General features: G+C 39.6%; 1 protein-coding gene across 5 annotated transcripts in view; it reads right to left on the minus strand.

Moving 5' to 3' along the window:
- The window catches only part of ACBD6 (acyl-CoA binding domain containing 6), a 149436-nt gene that overhangs the window by 55561 nt on the left and 74396 nt on the right, over positions 1–19479 (minus strand). For 3 of the 5 annotated variants that reach the window (XM_073356570.2, XM_073356575.1, XM_073356574.2), the window contains 2 exons: positions 12482–12574; positions 11007–11096 (listed from right to left, as the gene is read on the minus strand). In XM_073356570.2, the coding sequence (XP_073212671.1) occupies positions 11007–11096; positions 12482–12574 (183 nt within the window). The remainder of the gene's footprint in view (positions 1–11006; positions 11097–12481; positions 12575–19479) is intronic. The other 2 variants (XM_073356573.1, XM_073356576.2) reach the window with 1 other exon arrangement.

The raw sequence follows: 19479 nt of genomic DNA on the forward strand, positions 1-19479 counted from the left end.
CAATTGGGTTCAATGGCTCTCAGCCCTCCTACTAGGCAGCAGTAACATGGCAGCTGTGCAGCAGCTCTCATTAACACAGGATTGGGTTCCATTTGCCCTGTCCAGGTCAATGCTTTATCTTGGATTTATATGCCCTTCACTTTGCAAACTCAAACCCTCAGGGTTACGTCGTTTTCTTTCTCTCCATGGGCGTGTAAAGGGGAAGAAGGCACAAGGAGTCTCCTCCTCTGCCTCTGCACTGCACCACACTCGAGCTAGGTGCAACGGTGGTATTACACCTTGTACAGGGCTAAAACCAGTCTTGGCTTCAGTGGATGGAGAGAGTCAGGGAAGTGGCTAAGTCAAGGACTTGCAACCATTCAACATGAGGACAACCGTGCCGCCCAGGCACAGGAACGTATATAGCATGTTGCGCGTCTTGATTTTACAAGATTCACTGGCCTTCCTGAGACATTGTGACACATGGAGTTCCCACTGGAGGCTCTTCCTACACCACACCCTGCTCGGGGGCATGCCTCAAAAGGAACGACTGAATCTTTATCATGAAGCATTGTACAGTCATTAATCATAGGAAGTGGGTGGTGTTATCTGAGGGGGAAATCAGAAGAGAAACATGAAATAACCTGTTCGAGGTCACACAGCAAGTCAGGGCAACAGAAGTGAGGAACTCATGGCTCCTCTCCCTGCCCTGCATTCATTCCTCTGGACACAACTGCTTCTCACTTTCACTAGCATTCCTAACAGCACCAGCAATTAACTGGCTTTCCTAGTTTGTTGATTTTAAAATCCTTATTTCAGTTTCTGTAAGCACTGCTCTGGCAGTGGAATGCACAGAGGCAGCAGCGAGGGCCCCAAAATGTTTTTTTCTTAGTTCTTAGATAAGTAAGAACTATTGGGGTGGGAGCAGGGGTGGGCTTGCAAGAGAGATTTCTGTGTGGCAGGATGGCTTGAGAGAAAATAAAAATAAAAATCTAGAGAATAAAGCTATTTTGACACAAGTCAAACTTTAGGCCTAGATTATTTGAAAGTAGAGAGACAGGCCTGCAATCATGCCTCAAACTGCCAGGGAAGGGTGGAAGGTCATTTGACTTTCTTGCCTCCCTTCCACTCCAAAAGGCAGCTATGGGCATGGGGAGTCTACAAGAGAGGCTACTTGGGGACACTGGATCTTGGGTAGGGTGCGGCTTCATAAATTTGTATAAACATCCAAACTAATTGAAATTTATCTGAACTTCAAACCTGTTGAGTTCCTAATCATTAAGTTACTCAACTTTAAAATGGCCTAAAATTCCCCAGAAGACGCATACAACGTTCTGGCAGCAGGGGGCCTAGAGACCCCCAGACTATTGCGGTCTTCAAGAATTATTCCTGGATTTACTGGCAATTCTATGCTGTTTGTGATGGGAGAGAAGAATGTGGATACATAAAATCTCACTAAAACAATTTAAAAAACACAGCTTCTTTCTTGAGTGTAACGGCTTTTGCTTTGCAGTGATGCTGCCCACCCCACACATGCTGCCTGAATCTCAACGCTGCCAACAGTTTTACTGCATCCAGCAGTGAGACAGTAATTCGGGTGACAAAAAAGGAGCAGGCGAAAGACGAATTGTACACAAAGCTGTGAGATGTAGAGGAATGATGCATCAAAATCCAGCACTTTTGGAAGGAAGAGCCCTCTACTCAAACAATCGGCAGATGCTGCTCAAGGCATATTCAGAAGCTGAAGAATGAACTAAGGTAAATCACTGAGTCGAATCTGAAGTTCTAGCAAAAACTTGTGAACATTTTATAAATGGTTCTGCTGCAAGGGATTTTTCTCCCAGTAGTTAAAAACAGCATCTGCTGAGTGGTGACCACTTAGCATTCAACCTGCTGCCAACCTACATTCCACAGAGATCTGCAGGAGAGGCATGGAGCTGTGCCACTTCTAATAACTGTGTGACTGGCACCAAGTCAATGCTTTAATGTTGAAAGCTACCCTCTGTCACTAAGCAGATCTTTCCTTTCTTTTGGCTAATGGATTTCACACCCATTGGCAACAATGTCAAGAGTGCAGGAATATAAGCCTGCAGAGCCTTCTGAGAGCTGCTTATCAGAGCTTACTTGGGCGGTACAGAGAGAGGAGGGGAGAAGAAGGAAGCTGTCTCGGATAATAATTTTACAGGTAAAGGTTGCTCTCATTATTGGTACTGGAATGCCTACTCTTAGCTTTCCCTTTCCCCCATGCTTAGTTTCTTCAATCATTTGCATCATCCTGCTATGATACTGGTAAACTCTGTAGTATTAAAAACCTCTTTCTCCTGCTGAAGTCTGCAGGCACGGTTGCAGACCCAATCATAGCAAACTGAACTTTCTGTCTTGTCTACACTATGCTTTTTGGGAAATCTACACCAGACAGCAACTGCACAAGCAGTATAAATGAGACTCAGACATTTTTACCACTGTGTCACTTAGACTTGTAGGGGCGGGGGCAGGGGGAGATAAACATGGGAAATAGTTTTACTTTGTGTAATGACCCATCCATTCCCAGTCTTTATTCAAGCCTAAGCTAATTGTATCCAGTTTGCAAACTGATTCCAATTCAGCAGTCTCTCGCTGGAGTCTGTTTTTGAAGTTTTTTTGTTGAAGAATTGCCACTTTTGGGTCTGTAATCGAGTGACCAAAGAGACTGAAGTGTTCTCCGACTGGTTTATGAATGTTATACTTCTTGACGTCTGATTTGTATCCATTTATTCTTTTACGTAGAGACTGTCCAGCTTGACCAATGTACATGGCAGAGGGGCATTGCTGGCACATGATGGCATATATTACATTGGCAGATGTGCAGGTGAATGAGCCTCTGATAATGTGGCTGATGTGATTAGGCCCTATGATGGTGTCCCCGAATAGATATGTGGACACAGTTGGCAACAGGCTTTGTTGCAAGCATAGGTTCCTAGGTTCCTGGGTTAGTGGTTCTGTTCTGTTAGTGGTTCTGTTGTTCTATAATAGCATTCCCACTGATGGCACTACACTGGTGTGGTCAATGGCTGGATATTCTCACAAAATTCTAGTGTAGACACAGCCATAGTGCCTCTGACCCTTAGCCTGAAGGTTTGAGGTGTACAAACCAATCTCCTCAAAACCTCCTTGATGTCCTCAAGTGCATGGGAAGATAAGGCACACTACAGTCAGTGCAGGAGTTAGGGGAAGAAATGCATCAGCATCAATGCCAGCTACATTTTAAAATCTACATTGGTGCCACCTATAAGTATATGGGCCACTACAGGGTTTGAACTGCAAGCAGTTTATGCACCTCACTATTGTACAATCTAAAAATGGGGGTGGGGTGAAAAAAAGAGTCACAAAAACATTTTTAGAGCCATACAATACAAGGGGAAAACATAAGAGAAAATATACCAACCGATTTTTGACATATCCATAATTTCTACTTCATTTCTGGCTAATAGTGGAAATTAGTCTTCAGATAGTTGATAAAATCAACCTGTCTGTGCTGGGTTAGTACCATGATCTGCGGCCAGGCAACTACTTCTACTAAAATTGATTTTCCTTTTTGGCAACCAATAGGCCAGTCAATAATAATGTTATTTGAGAAGGATTGAGTCATGAGGGAGATGAACCTTCCCTGCCATTTATTATGTTTGTATTGTCTCCATTTGAAAAGAGTTTTTTCAATAAGGACGTGCAAGAAGGTATTACAAGGGAATAGCTACATTGTGTCCTGGTATCTGGAAGCCTTCTGACTCAAAAGCACGTTAGCATCCAAATTGATAGAAAAGAGGAAGTGCCTGTCTGTTAAAGTAAGGTGGCAAGGGCTATGACAGGGTAGCTAGAAAGCTTTTCTTTTTGCTAATCAAGCAAGCCCCATGGTCTGTCTGAAGTGTACTGCCCCAACATGGGATTGGGAGGGAGAGGCAGGAGGGATGCTTGCCACATTGCTCTTGCTGGCTAATCTAAGAAGTCTTTTAAAGCAAAAACTTCCATGCTTGAGTCCTACCGCAAGACAGACAAAACTCAAAGGGAATGGCTATTTTTTTACCTGCTGCAAATAACATTAAGAAGTGTGATTTTAGGCAATCATGCTGTCTCGTGGCAGCGCTCTGAAATGCCATGGAGGAGATGTAGGTTCTATCTCAGTACTGATCTCCTGATGATAAACTGGGAAGAACCTGAAACACTTCTGAAGCAGCATACTCAGGCCCTAGTCGAATAGGGAGGAGAAATAATATTTGTCATCATCCTTTATCCATGCCTCTATCCAATTAAAGGGGTGGCAGTGACAGGAGGAGTCTCATAGTTCTGGTAGAGATGTGGAGAAGCACGTGAAAGAAGAACAAAAGCTGTGATCTCTTACAAGAGATCTGACTACTGAACCTTCAGTGATATTGCCATCAAGGCAAAAATGAAAAACTAGGGATACAAATGATTTTCTCAGAACTGAACATTTTACTTACATCTTTATTATCTATCTGTGAACAGCATCATTAGCAAGACAAGCTACACATCGACACTGCAGGGAGAAAAGACTTAGGGCACCTTTCACTGATATTCTGAGCAATATTAGAAACAGAATGAAACTATCCCATGTAGAAAAATTCTCTTTTATACACAGGAGCACAAGGCAATGATAGAGGATTCCCCAGGTATATTCAACCTAGAAGTATGGCATATTTACAATTCAAGTTATTATACGCAAATGGTTAGGTTAACGCAACATTAGGATTAAACAGTTAAGTACTCAAATATCCGGAAATGAAAAAAGAGTTGAGCACAACTTTTCCTCTGCTCTATTGGGCACAGACAGATACAATACAGTCTTGAATCGTAATCACATCCTGTTTCTCAAGTAATATAATCTTATCTACAGCCAGTGATTTAAGTGTGTATCTTAGGGCATAACTACACAGGGAATCTGACCGCAATAGCAGTTTCAGAATAGCTTCCTATGTGGACACTGTTCTGGAATAAAAGTCACTTTATTCCGGAATAATTAGTGCACTCAACAAAGTGTCCACTGGTGGAGCTATTCTGCTCCATGTCCTCATGTAGACAAGCCCTAAAATAAACTAGAATCAATATAACTAAGGAATGTGTCATAATGCAAAGAGCAGAGTTATGGCTATGCACTCAACCTTAACTTTCACATTTCCTGATTTCTAAGTACTGAATTATGCTACCTTCATATGTCACATGGTTAGGTTATTACATTTATTTTCCTGCTGTTTTAAAGAAAAAGTCACCAGTTCTATAACCAATAGGCACTTTTGTGAGCAAAGACCAACCAATTCCTAGTCTAGTCTGTATGTTTCTGGACTAAACAAAAAACTATCAAGCCAAGGTCAGCTAGTGTCAGTTAGTAATGATGGTTAAGTACATATTTCCATACTTATGACCTAGTATATATCTGTAATGGAATTTGTTTATTAACTTTAAAATCAAAATAACTGGTTTTCTTTATAGATGGCTTAATTTTAGGACTCAGTTGAATCTACCAAAAAGCCAGTTGTGAAGAAAATCTGTTCAGTAGTTTTAAAGGTGCAATATTTCAAGTCTGCAAAACATTTTGAAAAGTGCGGTGTGCATTTGTGGACAGTGCGTCTTTAAGTGGGCACCAATATCTTTTACTCAGAACACTGCAATTTTCAAATGGTAATAATAATAATAATACAAAAATTAAAAAAAAAAAAAAAAAGAAAAGCTAAGAGAAAGTATATGCAAATACTGCAAAGTTTACCAGAATTATGGCATAATAGGGAAACAGGCATAAAAGTTTCAAATTCCAAACCAGTCAGCTTTGCTATACTCCTTCCTAAAAGTGTGGCCAGATTTTATTTATTTATTAAACAGGAAAGATGTGACTTTATTTTACACTTGGCCAGACTCAAAAACAACCAAAGGATTTTACTCAAACTTTTCTACATAAAATTAAATTAACCTTTGGGCATAGGACAAAGATGGAAGATTTCAGCAGATGAATGTATGTTCTGGATAGTTCTGAGCATATGTAACATGGGATAGAACTGGAAGACAATTTCTGTCTTAACTATCCTGGGTTTGAGAAAGAGCAATCCCCTCCACTAGTGAGGAGGAGGAAGCTCAAGGGGACTGGACACCAAAGGATAGACCCAGAAGGTTATTCTGAGTACATTAAACCTTTCCCTGAAGACCTACATGCAGCCTCAAATTCCATGGTATAAATGTCTAGATAAAAAACAAAAATCAACTGCATGGTGCATTCTACAGAGCTGATTCCCTCCTTTCTCCTTCCTATTACATTACAGAGAAACCAATGTATTTCTTCCCTCATGAGAACACTTCTCTAGTGTTCCAAGAATGGATGCGGGCATGCTGCTGACTTTCAGCCTCTCACATTATCACACGGTGGCAAAACACAGTATTGCTGTTTTACACTGAATTAAATGGAGAACCTGAAAAACATGAGTTAATGATGGATTTGTATGGTAACCTGTTTTGGTGTGTCCTGGCTTTTCATGGGTGGATGGTGTTGCTGCCCCCTAACTTCCTGCCGACTAGAGAAAGCTAAGAGAACAGATTGGTTAATAGCTCCAACACACAAACACCTCTATGGAGAAAATGATGGGATGATGAAGTCAATGAGAAGGACATAAAGCTGGCAGATAAAGGCGCATAAAGCCTCCTAGTCAGTAGCTCAGATTAGGACCCAGTTTAGAACTGAACACTATAAGGAGCAGAGCTTCTCAAAAGCTGAGATTCTGGTATGGGATAATTTTACACAACCTGACGTTACCTGAGCTCATGTAATGAGATTCAACCCATCCTCTAATGGAGTTTTAGATAAAAGTACAGAATTTTTGCTGTGTTAACAGATTCATGCCTGATCTTCATCTTGCTTCCTCCCACTAACCTAAGTGAGTCTACAACCTCTGATTTCTATGTGACAGCATACACACATACTATTTCTCAGAACTCAATATAGCCAGTGTTTGCCCAGTACAGAAATATATCAGCTGAACAGCAAAACCCCAATGCTGTTATTGCATTTATGTTACCATCATGAAAAAGCTGTTTGTCATGCTCTCTATCATTTGGTCCATTATTAGATCAGAGTTCACCTAACCTTTCTTGAAACTGAACAGGAGTAAAACCTATATGCTTTAAAACAACATCATCCCATGTAAAAGAGGGCAAGTCAGGTCTGACCTCCAGCAGAGATGCTTCATATGTACAAAATCTCCATTTTCCAAATATCTCCATTTTCCTTATTTTTACAAGACAAGGCAAGATATCCTCTAAAGCAGTGGTTCTCAACTTTTCCACTCCAAGGGACTCTATTTTCCATACTGGGACCTCCCCAAGACACCTCTCCCATTAGGGATATGGGAACAGCAAGGTGGTTATGATCTCTTGAAACCTGTTTGCAACCCCATGTTGAGAGCTCTGTTCTAGAAAGAACACGTTCTACAAGCAACAATACCCTACAAAAAGGAAGCCATGACTGTTTCAATAGAAATAGAATGTTTCACTTTACTCACAGATGGATGAAAAACACCAACATTTATTCATTCATCAACAGATTCATTCATTCATACATTTTAAGGCAAGAAGGGGACATTATGATGATAGGCTGACATCCTGCATAACACAGGCCAACTACAATGTTGAGAACAGGCTCCCCTTTACTTCACTGTTCAATAAATACAGATTTTTCTAAACGGAATGTCTCAGCACTGGGAAGCTGCCTTTGGAAAGATCTCTGGGTTCTGGGTGTTTCCAGCACAGTTCCAAAACACCACCCAACCACCCACTTAGAAATGGCCTTTGGCTCTGAGGATTTAGGTAATTTGATTACATAAACGTCTCTTTTCAACATAAAGCAGGGAAGTCTGTTGAGTTTCTGCACCCCCCTCCCCTATGTCAATCACTTACCACCTCTTTTCAAACATACTATTAAAGCTAATTATGGACAATCAAAGAACTCAATGGATGCAGGCTTTCAGTGGACAGCAATGAACTGCCTCTTTAAACCCACAGCATCATTGTTTAAAAAGGACAGTCAATCTACTACTGCACTCCAGGAGCTTTGTGCATACTGCAGGACCAAACAGCACCATGGACTCTCTTCCCACTTACCTGCTTCAAATACATCAGTGTATGTAATAAAATAATAAAACAATTACAGTATTTACACTTATACAGCACCCAGAAATCTCAAAGTGTTTACAAAGATAGCTATTGTTCACATTTAGAAAACAAAAACAAAGGAAAAATGGAGACCTGGCTCCAGGTCACGCAGCTAATTAATGTTAGAACCAGTAAAACTAAGGAGTCCCAGCGACCAGTCCCCCCATGCTCTAACCCCTATACTATAACCTTGGTGCTACATAAGAAACACAGGAGGGGAAAAAAACATACAGTGCCTGCCTAATGAAAAAGCACAGAAGCAGCTAAGGAGGGGGGGTATTATTTTCTAATATCCTAGAAAGATATTAAAAACACTGCAGACAAAAAATAAAAAGGAAAAAAAAAAATCTATCATATAAACTTCCCCCTCTACTCCCTGTTGCTGTCACTCTCATGCTCCCAAATCTATGTCTTATGCTGCCTGCATTTAACACTGCTGCACGTCTGAATGAAACAGGAAGATATCTCAAGGCATGTAGGGTACTGTACAAGGTTGCTACAAAGCCTGTCCCCCAGGTTGGAACCTGGCAGACTGACAGCTATGTGTAGTCTGGAATGTGAACTTCCAGGGTTAGCACATCTTCTTAAAATAATAGCTCCACTAATGCAAGTCACTAGAGATTCCCTTATACTTAACCCCCAATTCTTTACAACCCACACATTAACTGACGGTGCATTTGGTAATATATAGGAGCACGTGCTTCAATGTTTATGACATATTTGGAAGCATAACTTTTTTTCTATCTCTTTGGTTGCTCCACCAAAGAATTCCCCATAATCCTGGGTTTTAGACAGTACTTCCTTTAGGGAAAAGGTCCATGTAAAAAGTAAACACTGGGTCATGAAATCCTGAAAATGTTATCACAGTTTATAGAAGGCTGAGGAGAGAGAGAAAATAAAATAAAAACATAAGAATTGTCTGCCTTCTCTGAGAATACATCTATGTGCAAAATAAGACCTTTAAAAAAAGGTCTCCTTTATTACGTTGGTGGGGGAAAAAATCGAAGATTGATTTTCGTTCTATAGCTATTATTAAACTTTTGTTACTGGACAAAAATAATTTGGTTAGAAAAAGTGTGTAATACATTAAAAAAAAGGAGAAAAAAGTAATAGAAAATGATAGTACAGAGAAAATACAGATTATTCTCCTCCAGCTAAGGAAGTCCTCCCCAAGTCATACTTTTACAGCTAAAGACTCTCTTGGTGCACGAAGAGATGTGAGATACAACCATCAGAAAGAGATGAATTTTCAGGGACCGTTATTCCAGAACTCCAAGCACCAGATATCGCCTGGGGTCACAGGGTAAAATACAAAGGCAAACATGTAATCCCAGTTCTCCCACTCTCAAAATCATGCTATTTTCAAACATTCACAGACTAACATATCTCACATGATTAGAATAGCAGGTGTGGTGTCCAGTCTTATCTTGGACCAAGGGAAATCATGGACATAACTCCAGCATCATTCAGTATAATTACTGACCCCTCCTCCGCAAATCTACCTTTTTTTTCCAAAGGTGTACAAAGGATCTTTGAAAAAAATCCTCAAATTGTCTGCATAACAGAAACCTAGGAATCATATGCTCAAAGAATCACAGGTCCCTGCCTAAACCTTCCCACTGATTTCAACGGAACCAAGCAAGTTCTCTTAATATGTACCCTTTTCACGGCTCTGTCCATAGTAGGGCTTGTACCAATATTTTAAACAATTTTTAAACATATTTAAAGCTTAACCTAGTTACTTCCACCATCACAATGTTACTGCTGAGTCAAAAAACCTACAGGATAGCCTATTGCACTACTGCGACATATGTGAAGTATTTCCAAAGCACTTATTGGGATACTGAAAGATCATCAGTTTGGGCTAGCACAGTTCTCAAAATACACACACGCACACACACAGACTAGACAGGGAAATGATGCAAGCAACCACCATATTGGAAAACAACTGTCAATCATGGTTCTGGGAGAACCATGATTGACAATTATTTCTGAACATGATGACAGCTAGCAAGGTTCAACCCTTAATTACAACAGGATTATAAATCCAATCTACATTATAAAGTTATATCCAACTTGTAACAATGTCAAATTTAAAACATAATCTGAAGCACCATTTAAAATGCTTTGTTTAAGAAATGTACCTTCTAATAAATGAATGTTCTATTGTGTTCTACCGTTTGGCAAACAGGTTTCTTCCTGCAGTTGAATTTTCTTTAGTTCACTCTCCAGTCTTCAGACGCTCTGCTGAAACTACAGGATATTAAGGAACTGGACAGAGACTACCAAGTTTCAGAGTAGCAGCCGTGTTAGACTGTATTCGCAAAAAGAAAAGGAGTACTAGTGGCACCTTAGAGACTAACCAATTTATTTGAGCATAAGTTTTCGTGAGCTACAGCATCCTATGAAGTGAGCTGTAGCTCACGAAAGCTTATGCTCAAATAAATTGGTTAGTCTCTAAGGTGCCACTAGTACTCCTTTTCTTTTTTAGAGACTACCAAGTCATTCTATCCAAGCCACCAAATGTCTAGGAATAGGAAATATCTCTGGTCTCGCCTACCCAAGTCAGATTTGAACTGATCACCAGCAAGTGAAAGACACTATTGCAGGAAGAAATTTCATCTTGCAACTGAAAAGGTTCACTGTGTTTTTGTATTTGGTTGTATGGAAAACTGTTTTTAATGGGTATATTCGTCTCACATATATCGCTTTAGGTGGCCTCCTCCATATTCAATACTCTGAAAGAATTTGCTTTGGAATCCTGATGGGACAAAGTATGAAGTGTCTGGTAAAGATACAACACCATGCACCATCAAAAAGCAAGTTTTCCATCCCTTCCTTACCTGGCTGTTAACATCGGCTGCATGCTGTAGCAGTACCGAGACCAGCTCCTTGTGTCCTCGGTCACATGCCCAGTGGAGCAAAGCCCTGCCCTAGAAATATCCAAAAGAAAAAGAATGAAGTCAGCTGAAGCTATTGTAAAGAGACTCAAAGTCCTACTACTGGAACCCTGGATATCACAAACAACTAAAAATTGAACATTAAAAAAAACACAATCAGAATGGCCTATAATGTGCCATTCATTCTCACTTGTACATTTACACAGCAAGGTCAGGAGCATCAGCCATCTGTTAGAAGGGCAACACAGGGCCTGACTCTGCACTCCTCTGCACCCAAAACTCCAGCTCAAGTCAATAAAAACGTAAGGGAGAATGAAGAAAGCAAGAGACCAGAATGTGGTCTGCCTTCTAGACAGCTTTAGGGTTTAACTCTGCACCAGTGACTTTAACAGGAATAGGGACGCTCTTAAGGCTAAGATTTTTAAAGCTGCCTAAGGCATTTGAACCCTCAGTTCCCATTAAAAGTAATGGGAACTAGGTATCCAAATCCCCTGGTGGCTTTGCAACTCTCAGCCTAAGTCACTATGATCTGGGCAACAAGGTGTCATCAGATGAGAAAAATTTATTTGAATATTTTCTTTTGTCTACTCTACAATCCTCCAAGCTCTTCCTTCCTCACACGTTTCTGCATCTGAAGTCACGGGGCACACCCCCAGAAAGAATTTGTAATGACTCCTCCTCCACTAAGGTGGGTGGCAATCACTAGTGGATGTTCAAATCCAACTGTCTGTTAAGGACATGGGAAATAAGTAGCTCAGCACTCTTCTGAGGGCTGATTGACATGCAGCTTAACACGCTGCTATGGGCAGGGCAGGCTGTCATGTTCAGAGAATGGAATGTTTTTTCCACATTAAACTCAAATCTCAGCTTTATGCCAGTTTTAACAGGGATGAAGCAAATGTCTGGGGCAAAAGATGGAATTAAGTCAAAGGAGCACTTCACGAAAGCCTTTTTCTCCCCTTCTATCTCATTCAAACTCTTCCTGAGATATACATCTTAATTCACCCAATTAAAGGACGGACTAGTTCAGAGATGGGCAAACTACAGCCTGCAGGCCACTTCCGACCCGCAGGACCATCCTGCCCGGCCCCTGAGCTCCTGGCCCAGGAGGCTAGACCCTGGCGTGGGCAGCACTCTGGGCGGCGGGGCTGTCTGCTCATGCAGGGCAGCATGGCAGCGTGTCTGGCTCTAGCCGCGCAGCGCAGCAGCCAGACATGCTGCTCTGAGCAGCATGGTAAGGGGGCTGGGATTGGATAAGGGGCAGGGGGTCCAGAGTGGCAGTCAGAGCACTAGATGTTGAAAGGGAGGTGGATGGAAAATTGGGCTGTGCAGATGTCTAAGCATTCTGCCCTAGCAAGGGCACTGCTGCATGCATCAGTTAGGAGCAATTTCATCACCCTTTGTTCATCTCAACCTACCCAACCGAAGATGAGCCTGTGCCATGAAGTCCTGATCTGGATCTGAACCTCACCAAAGTTTGGGGGTGTCCACATACAGAGTTTTAGTTTGCCCTGTAGAGGGATAGGGAATAGCTGCAAAATCTGGAGTATTCTATTTTGGGGTCTCGGTTTAGGCTCATCTCTGAGAACCATCTCAACACAGGACTGCCCAGCCTGTGAGCGCTCTTTTTTTTTTTTCTTTTTTAATGCTCACATTTGGATACCAAAACACAGTTCTTCTGCTATGGTTTCATGTGTTATTAACTGCAATAGCCACACTTCCCACTAAGCTTGGGAACAGTTATCTTGTTACCTACACGAACAGAATCCAAATCCATCCAAAGCAATAACAGAGCCTTTTAATGAATAGCACTAAAACATTTCCTATCAACTACAGAAGATGTTATAAATTGGCATCTTTTATATCTTCATTTAAACAAAAGAAAAAGTAGATGATATTTTTAGATGGCAGTTGTTCTACCCTGACTATCACTTGTACTTCCAGCTTAATGTGTACACTTTATAGCTGTTAATTTAAACTACCTGTTAACATAAATTTCTCCAGATTTAATATGGCGTGTGACACGCCTGCAGAAGGATCTTTGAAACTCATGCTGAGGTAAAGCAAGAAATCATAATGCTGCCTTGTGACATTTTCACAACATCTTGCTTTTTCTCATGTACCACCCAACACACTTGTGGTGCTTCAAAACCAAAATACGGTTAACCCAGGCTATTCCTTGACATATATCTTCTAACACTGCAGGGGGGAACAAAGTGAGCAGCTCACTTATCTATTAATAGGAGCCATGCGCCAGATTTCATGGACACCGTGTCAAAAATTTACTAGTAGAAGGGGGATAGGAAGACACCAGTGACTAAATCTCTCTCACTTTTCATGTTGGATATTTTTCAGTAGGGTGGCAGATTTAGAACATTATTTTGAGTCGGGAAATGTGATCTCAGACATTAGGCATTCAGCTTTTTACCACACTTTTTGACCCAGCAAGTAATTAACTTTTGTAACACATTATTTTAATGGTACACTAATTAACCTTGAATTAGAATGAATTCTCTCACAATTACTTTCTATGGAAGCACAGATTACATTGATACCCACATTAGTATCATTTAATGATTAATGTTCCTGCACTCAACATTACAGTGAAAGACTGAAAGGAGGAGAGTAGAATTTAACAGATTAGTAAATACTGATAGACAAAGCATCTTAAATTAATCTCTGATCCACTACACTTTAGATGTGGGATTTGTACTGGACGGGTAATCCAAATTTCTCTGTGCTATAAACATTTATTCTAGGAGATAGAAACACTTTATTTACAAGATGCAAAGTTCCCATGAATACTTCTTATTAGGGCTGTCAAGAGACTAAAAAAATTAATCGCAATTAATCACTCAATTAATCGCACTGTAAAAACAATAATAGAATACCATTTATTTAAATATTTGTGGTTGTTTTCTACATTTTCAAATATATTGACTTCAATTACAACACAGAATACAAAGTATACAGTGCTCACTTTATATTTATTTTTATTACAAATATTTGCACTGTAAAAAAACAAAAGAAATAGTATTTCAATTTACCTAATACAAGTACTGTAATGCAATCTCTTTAGCATGAAAGTTGAACTTACAAAGGTAGAATTATGTACAAAAAATACCTGCATTCAAAAACAAAACACTGTAAAACTTTAGAGCCTGCAAGTCCACTCAGTTCTACTTCTTGTTCAGCCTATCGCTCAGACAAACAGGTTTGTTTACATTTACATGCCAGATGTGCTAAAGATTCATACGTCCGTTCATGCTTCAACCATCATTCCAGAGGACATGCATCCATGCTGATGACGGGTTCTGCTTAATAATGATCCAAAAGCAGTGCGGACTGACGCATGTTCATTTTCATGATCTGAGTCAGATGACACCAGCAGAAGGTTGATTTTCTTTTTTGGTGGTTTGGGTTCTGTAGTTTCCAGAGTGTTGCTCTTTTAAGACTTTTGAAAGCATGCTCCACACCTCATCCCTCTCAGATTTTGGAAGGCACTTCAGATTCTTAAATCTTGGTTCGAGTGCTGTAGCTATCTTTAGAAATCTCACATTGGTATCTTCTTTGCATTTTGTCAAATCTGCAGTGAAAGTGTTCTTAAAATGAACAACATGTGCTGGGTCATCATCCAAGACTGCTATAACATGAAATATATAGCAGAAAGTGGGTAAAATAGAGCCGGAGACACACAATTCTCCCCCAAGGAGTTCAGTCACAAATGTAATTAACGCATTTTTTTTTAACGAGTGTCATCAGCATAGAAGCATGTCCTCTGGAATGGTGGCCGAAGCATGAAGGGGCATATGAATGTTTAGCAGATCTGGCATGTAAATACCTTGCAATGCTGGCTACAAATGTCCCATGCAAATGCCTGTTCTCACTTTCAGGTGACATTGTAAATAAGAAGAGGGCAGTATTATCTTCTGTAAATGTAAACAAACTTGCTTGTCTTAGCGATTGGCTGAACAAGAAGTAGGATTGAGTGGACTTGTAGGCTCTAAAGTTTTACATTGTTTTGTTTTTGAGTTCAGTTATGTAACAAAAAGCCCTACATTTTTAGTTACACTTTCACGATAAAGAGATCGCACTACAGTATTTGTATGAGGTAAACTGAAAAATACTATTTCTTTTGTTTATCATTTTACAGTGCAAATATTTGTAATAAAAATAATAATATTAAGTGAGCACTGTACACTTTGTATTCTATGTTGTAATTGAAATCAATGTATTTAAAAATGTAGAAAAACGTACAAAAATATTTAATAAATTTCAATTGATATTCTACTATTTAACAGTGTGATTAAAACTGCAATTAATTTTTTTCATCAGAATTATTTTTTTTGAGTTAATCATGCGACTTAACTGCGATTAATCGACAACCCTACTTCTTACGTATAACATAACTGTGATTATCTAATTGTAGTGGGATAATACCATGCAATTACAGGACAAAAATATGATTATTTCTATCCTTTAAACCAATATTTATGTTCTAGATCTGCACCTATATCATAAAAAGAAAAGGAGTACTTGTGGCACCTTAGAGACTAACCAATTTATTTGAGCACGAGCTTTCATGAGCTACAGCTCACTTCATCGGATGCACCTATATCATGTTGTTCTGTGATTCTGTCTTATCTTCAAAACAAGAAGAGCGTGACTTTGCCAGAATTGGGTTTGGATGAGACCATAAAAAAAACACTCAACACATTGCAACAGTAGTCCTGGCAATCCAGTAAATTCAGCAGTTCTGAATGACTACAAAACCAACGCCCAAGAAGCTGCTGCTGGAGATCCTTTCTTGTGGATGAGATGAGAAACTGAAGTCAACTGATCATCTGGAATCATTAAAAATCTTGTGCTTTTTGCAAGAGTATGGATTTAAAGCCTTGGGCCAGTTTCACTTTGGGTAATTGTGACAGAATGTACCTCTGTGTCCACACCCTACACACTATTTTGATAATCTTTACACAAAGTATGCCCTGTGAAATATCATCTGAAAACTCATAATTTGCTGGTCAACATTATCCTGATAAAATGTGTGGCAACATTGTATGTGGAGTTATAAGATTTCCCTGTACAATGTTATTAATGCATGTTCCAAACCATAGCAGAAGTTGGCAAACAGTACTATCTTAAACAAAGGAATATGTGCTCTGCTTAATGTGGATTTAAGTAGTAAAGAAAATCATCAAGCAGGAAATGTAGACAAAGAAACCTCAAACAGGTGAGGAAAAGCATTAGGGAATATCCTTTCCCATATCAGTTGTAAACAGTGGTAATACTGGGCAATGTGTGGATCTTGGATATCGGCTATGCAATCTGTAAAATCTTCTAGTCTGTACAGTAGTTAATTTATAAGAGTCATTACACAAGTTCACCCTGCACGCTAGGAGGATTTTCCAGACAATACACATTCGCATTTCTTGGAGAGTCTCCTCCCCTCCATCACAACTTCATTATGGTAGCAATGTTTATTGGGCAATGCTTAATCACAGATGTGTCTAAATTGGCATGAGTAATTCAGAATGTGAAAATATATGCTGTAGTGATGTCCTTCTTTAATTAAATGCAAACAAAATCTAAGTTGCCTATTTTTTTGTTGTAGCAGCACAACAGAGGATACACAGTTGTTGCAGAAGTTATTTGAGAGGATGCAGTTTTCTCTGCCCCTCAAGTCTTGAATAATAAGCATAAATTTAGCACCAGTGTATTGACCCTGCCTCTTAAATCTTCCATGTCTCGCTTGGATTACCATTGCCAGCTTGGCCAGCTTCTGTAGCAGTTTCACAAGCCAACAGCATATAAATTTTGTTCCACCATGAATCACAGGTTGTTCAAACACAAAGTGGGGGAGAATGGGTTATCTCTCAAATATTTTTTTTCAAGTCCAGTAGAAGCATGTAGGGGAATAGTCTTCATTGCAATCAACCCAGAGAGACAAAGAGGACTATAGCCAAACTGAATGGATGTCTCAGCATAAAACTGATTTGGACTCTAACTGCTTTCATAAACCTGAAAACGGAGTGTGTGTGTGTTTGGGGGTGGGGTGGGGAGTCAAGAAAGATGCAATAGTTCTTAAACAACATTTTTTTCCCATCATTCCTAAAAATACCATGGAGCTATTTATGTTGGGAGCTGGAACATGATCCTTTTACATTTAAGGCTCCAACCCTGCATGGACAATTTCAGAGAAGCATGGCTACACTGACACTGCTCTCAATACAGGAGAGGGGATTACGGTGGCATGAGGCAGATGCTCTTTGTTAAAGGCTTTGCACCTGCTTAAACACAGTGCAGAGGAAACATGTATTTGTTTACTTGGATTTCTACAATAATATAAAAAAGGATGCTTCTACCCAAAGCTCTAGGTGCCCTTGACACAAGTTTCCAAAACAAAAATAAAATAAAAGCTGAGGACACATTCTAGGAAGATTGCAATGCCTTTGAAAATAAAACAAAAACAAAATAAATCTGGAAATGTGTTCTTATTAAAAAGGCACCAAAATCTCTTTCCTATCAGGATATGCCATGAACTCCAAAGTGACAAAGTAGCTAAAATGTGACCCTATCCTTTACTTTATTATTTCCCTTTGCATACAACCCTGTATACAAGGAACCAGTTGCTTTCATCTGTGCCTATATCTTTTAAACCAACACAGCCTACGCTGCTGAATTTCAGGCAATTTAGAAATAGTGAATGGGAGCCTATACATAATAATTGTCATCAGACACTTTATATAATCCTCTAGGACTTTGCTTAATTCAAACTAAAGTTTATTGTATCTGAACTATTAGCCAGTATTCTTGTTGGAGAACTGAGAAAAAACAACCTATTCTTTTCTTTACATGAGAAGACTGTGTATGTAATTAGATTTAAAATTGACAAATTCTATATGGTATATTCTAGTAGATGTGGTTAGCATAGATTTTTAAAACATATTCATTTCTAGCACCCTATTCTGAAATCGTTTTGCTTGTAATAAGTATGACTTCTCACGTTATGTACATGTCACTAGATTTTTATCTTGTATTTCCAAATTGGTAGGAATTATTTGCACAAAATGGAGAGGATATAATTATAAACATTAATAAAGTATGTGGAAAAAAACTGAACTGTTTAAAAACTCATACAAGAAAAGGATGTGCACAGATTCATTACAAAATTATGCACTGTATAAGCAAATTCTATTCCATAACAAGTAAATTCCTTAGGAGCTGGGCTTATTTACATATATCTACACTTCCATTTTAAATTTAGGAGAGATACAAGGTAGGTAATAACTTTTATTGGACCAACTTCTGTTAACCAGGAAACTAGGTTATCTTCCCCAGACCTGAAGAAGGGCTCTGTGAAGCTCAAAAGCATGTCCCTTCCACCAACAAAAGTTGGTCCAATATAAGATATTACCCCACCTACCTTGTCTCTCTCAAATCCTGGGACTGACATGACTACAACAGTACTGCAAACATTTCAAATGTATATCCATTTAAAGCAACAGTGTCAGCTTGGTTCAGCTGCACAAGAGATGTATCTTTTGGACTTGGCTGCACACATTTGCACCATAACACTAAAATGATTAATAAAATTATAAGAGTATGTCTGCATATGCTTTTGGCCTACCAAAGGTTCAACAGATACTATGTTCTAAAAGATTTCAGCTGAGCTGCAGGATAGAGAAAACAAATTAGTCTCCAGCTTGTGGAGAAGGAATGTGGTTTTAAAAAAACAGCAGTTTTTTCAGCTCATTAAAAATATAGTGACATTTTGGTATTCATGAAAATGGGGGACTAATAGTACCATTTAGAACCAATCACGGGGTAGATGGATGCTAACCAAACTTCATAATGCTCTGCCAAAGCACTTGTATGTATAACCAACAAGAAGGTCAAAATGCCTGAAGCTGCCAGTCTTGTCTATCCTGGGGTTTGGACCAGTACAATTTTTCTGTGAAATTCTCTAATGTAGACAAGGCTTCAGAGAAGGATTTCATAATACGGTGTTGAAAAGTCCTCTTGATGATGAATAGTAGATAATGCTTACTAACTGCCATATGCAAAGAGCTGCGTAATTTCTACACATTTCTTCTCTCACTGAAAGATGCATCTCCTTTGAAGAAAACGACTCTGGGTTGCATCCTCAACTGCAACTGAGATATACTCACTTCATCTGAAGATGGGGCAAAGGTGGCTTTCAGCCAAAGCTGGGGCCCTCCAGCAGGGCCTGATTAACCTTTTGTGGGCCCTGGTGCCAAGCATATTTGTGGGCCCCCATGTAGTCATTGTGGGCTCTGAGTGTGGGCCTGGTGGGCAGGGCCATTGGTGTCATAGTATACCCGGTACTGAATCTCAGAGACATCTTTCATTTTGATCACACACCTCTGCATGACTATATGCATTGCCATATTAC

The sequence above is a fragment of the Lepidochelys kempii genome, chromosome 8 (assembly GCF_965140285.1).
Source record: "Lepidochelys kempii isolate rLepKem1 chromosome 8, rLepKem1.hap1, whole genome shotgun sequence".
Classification (NCBI taxonomy): Eukaryota; Metazoa; Chordata; order Testudines; family Cheloniidae; genus Lepidochelys; species Lepidochelys kempii.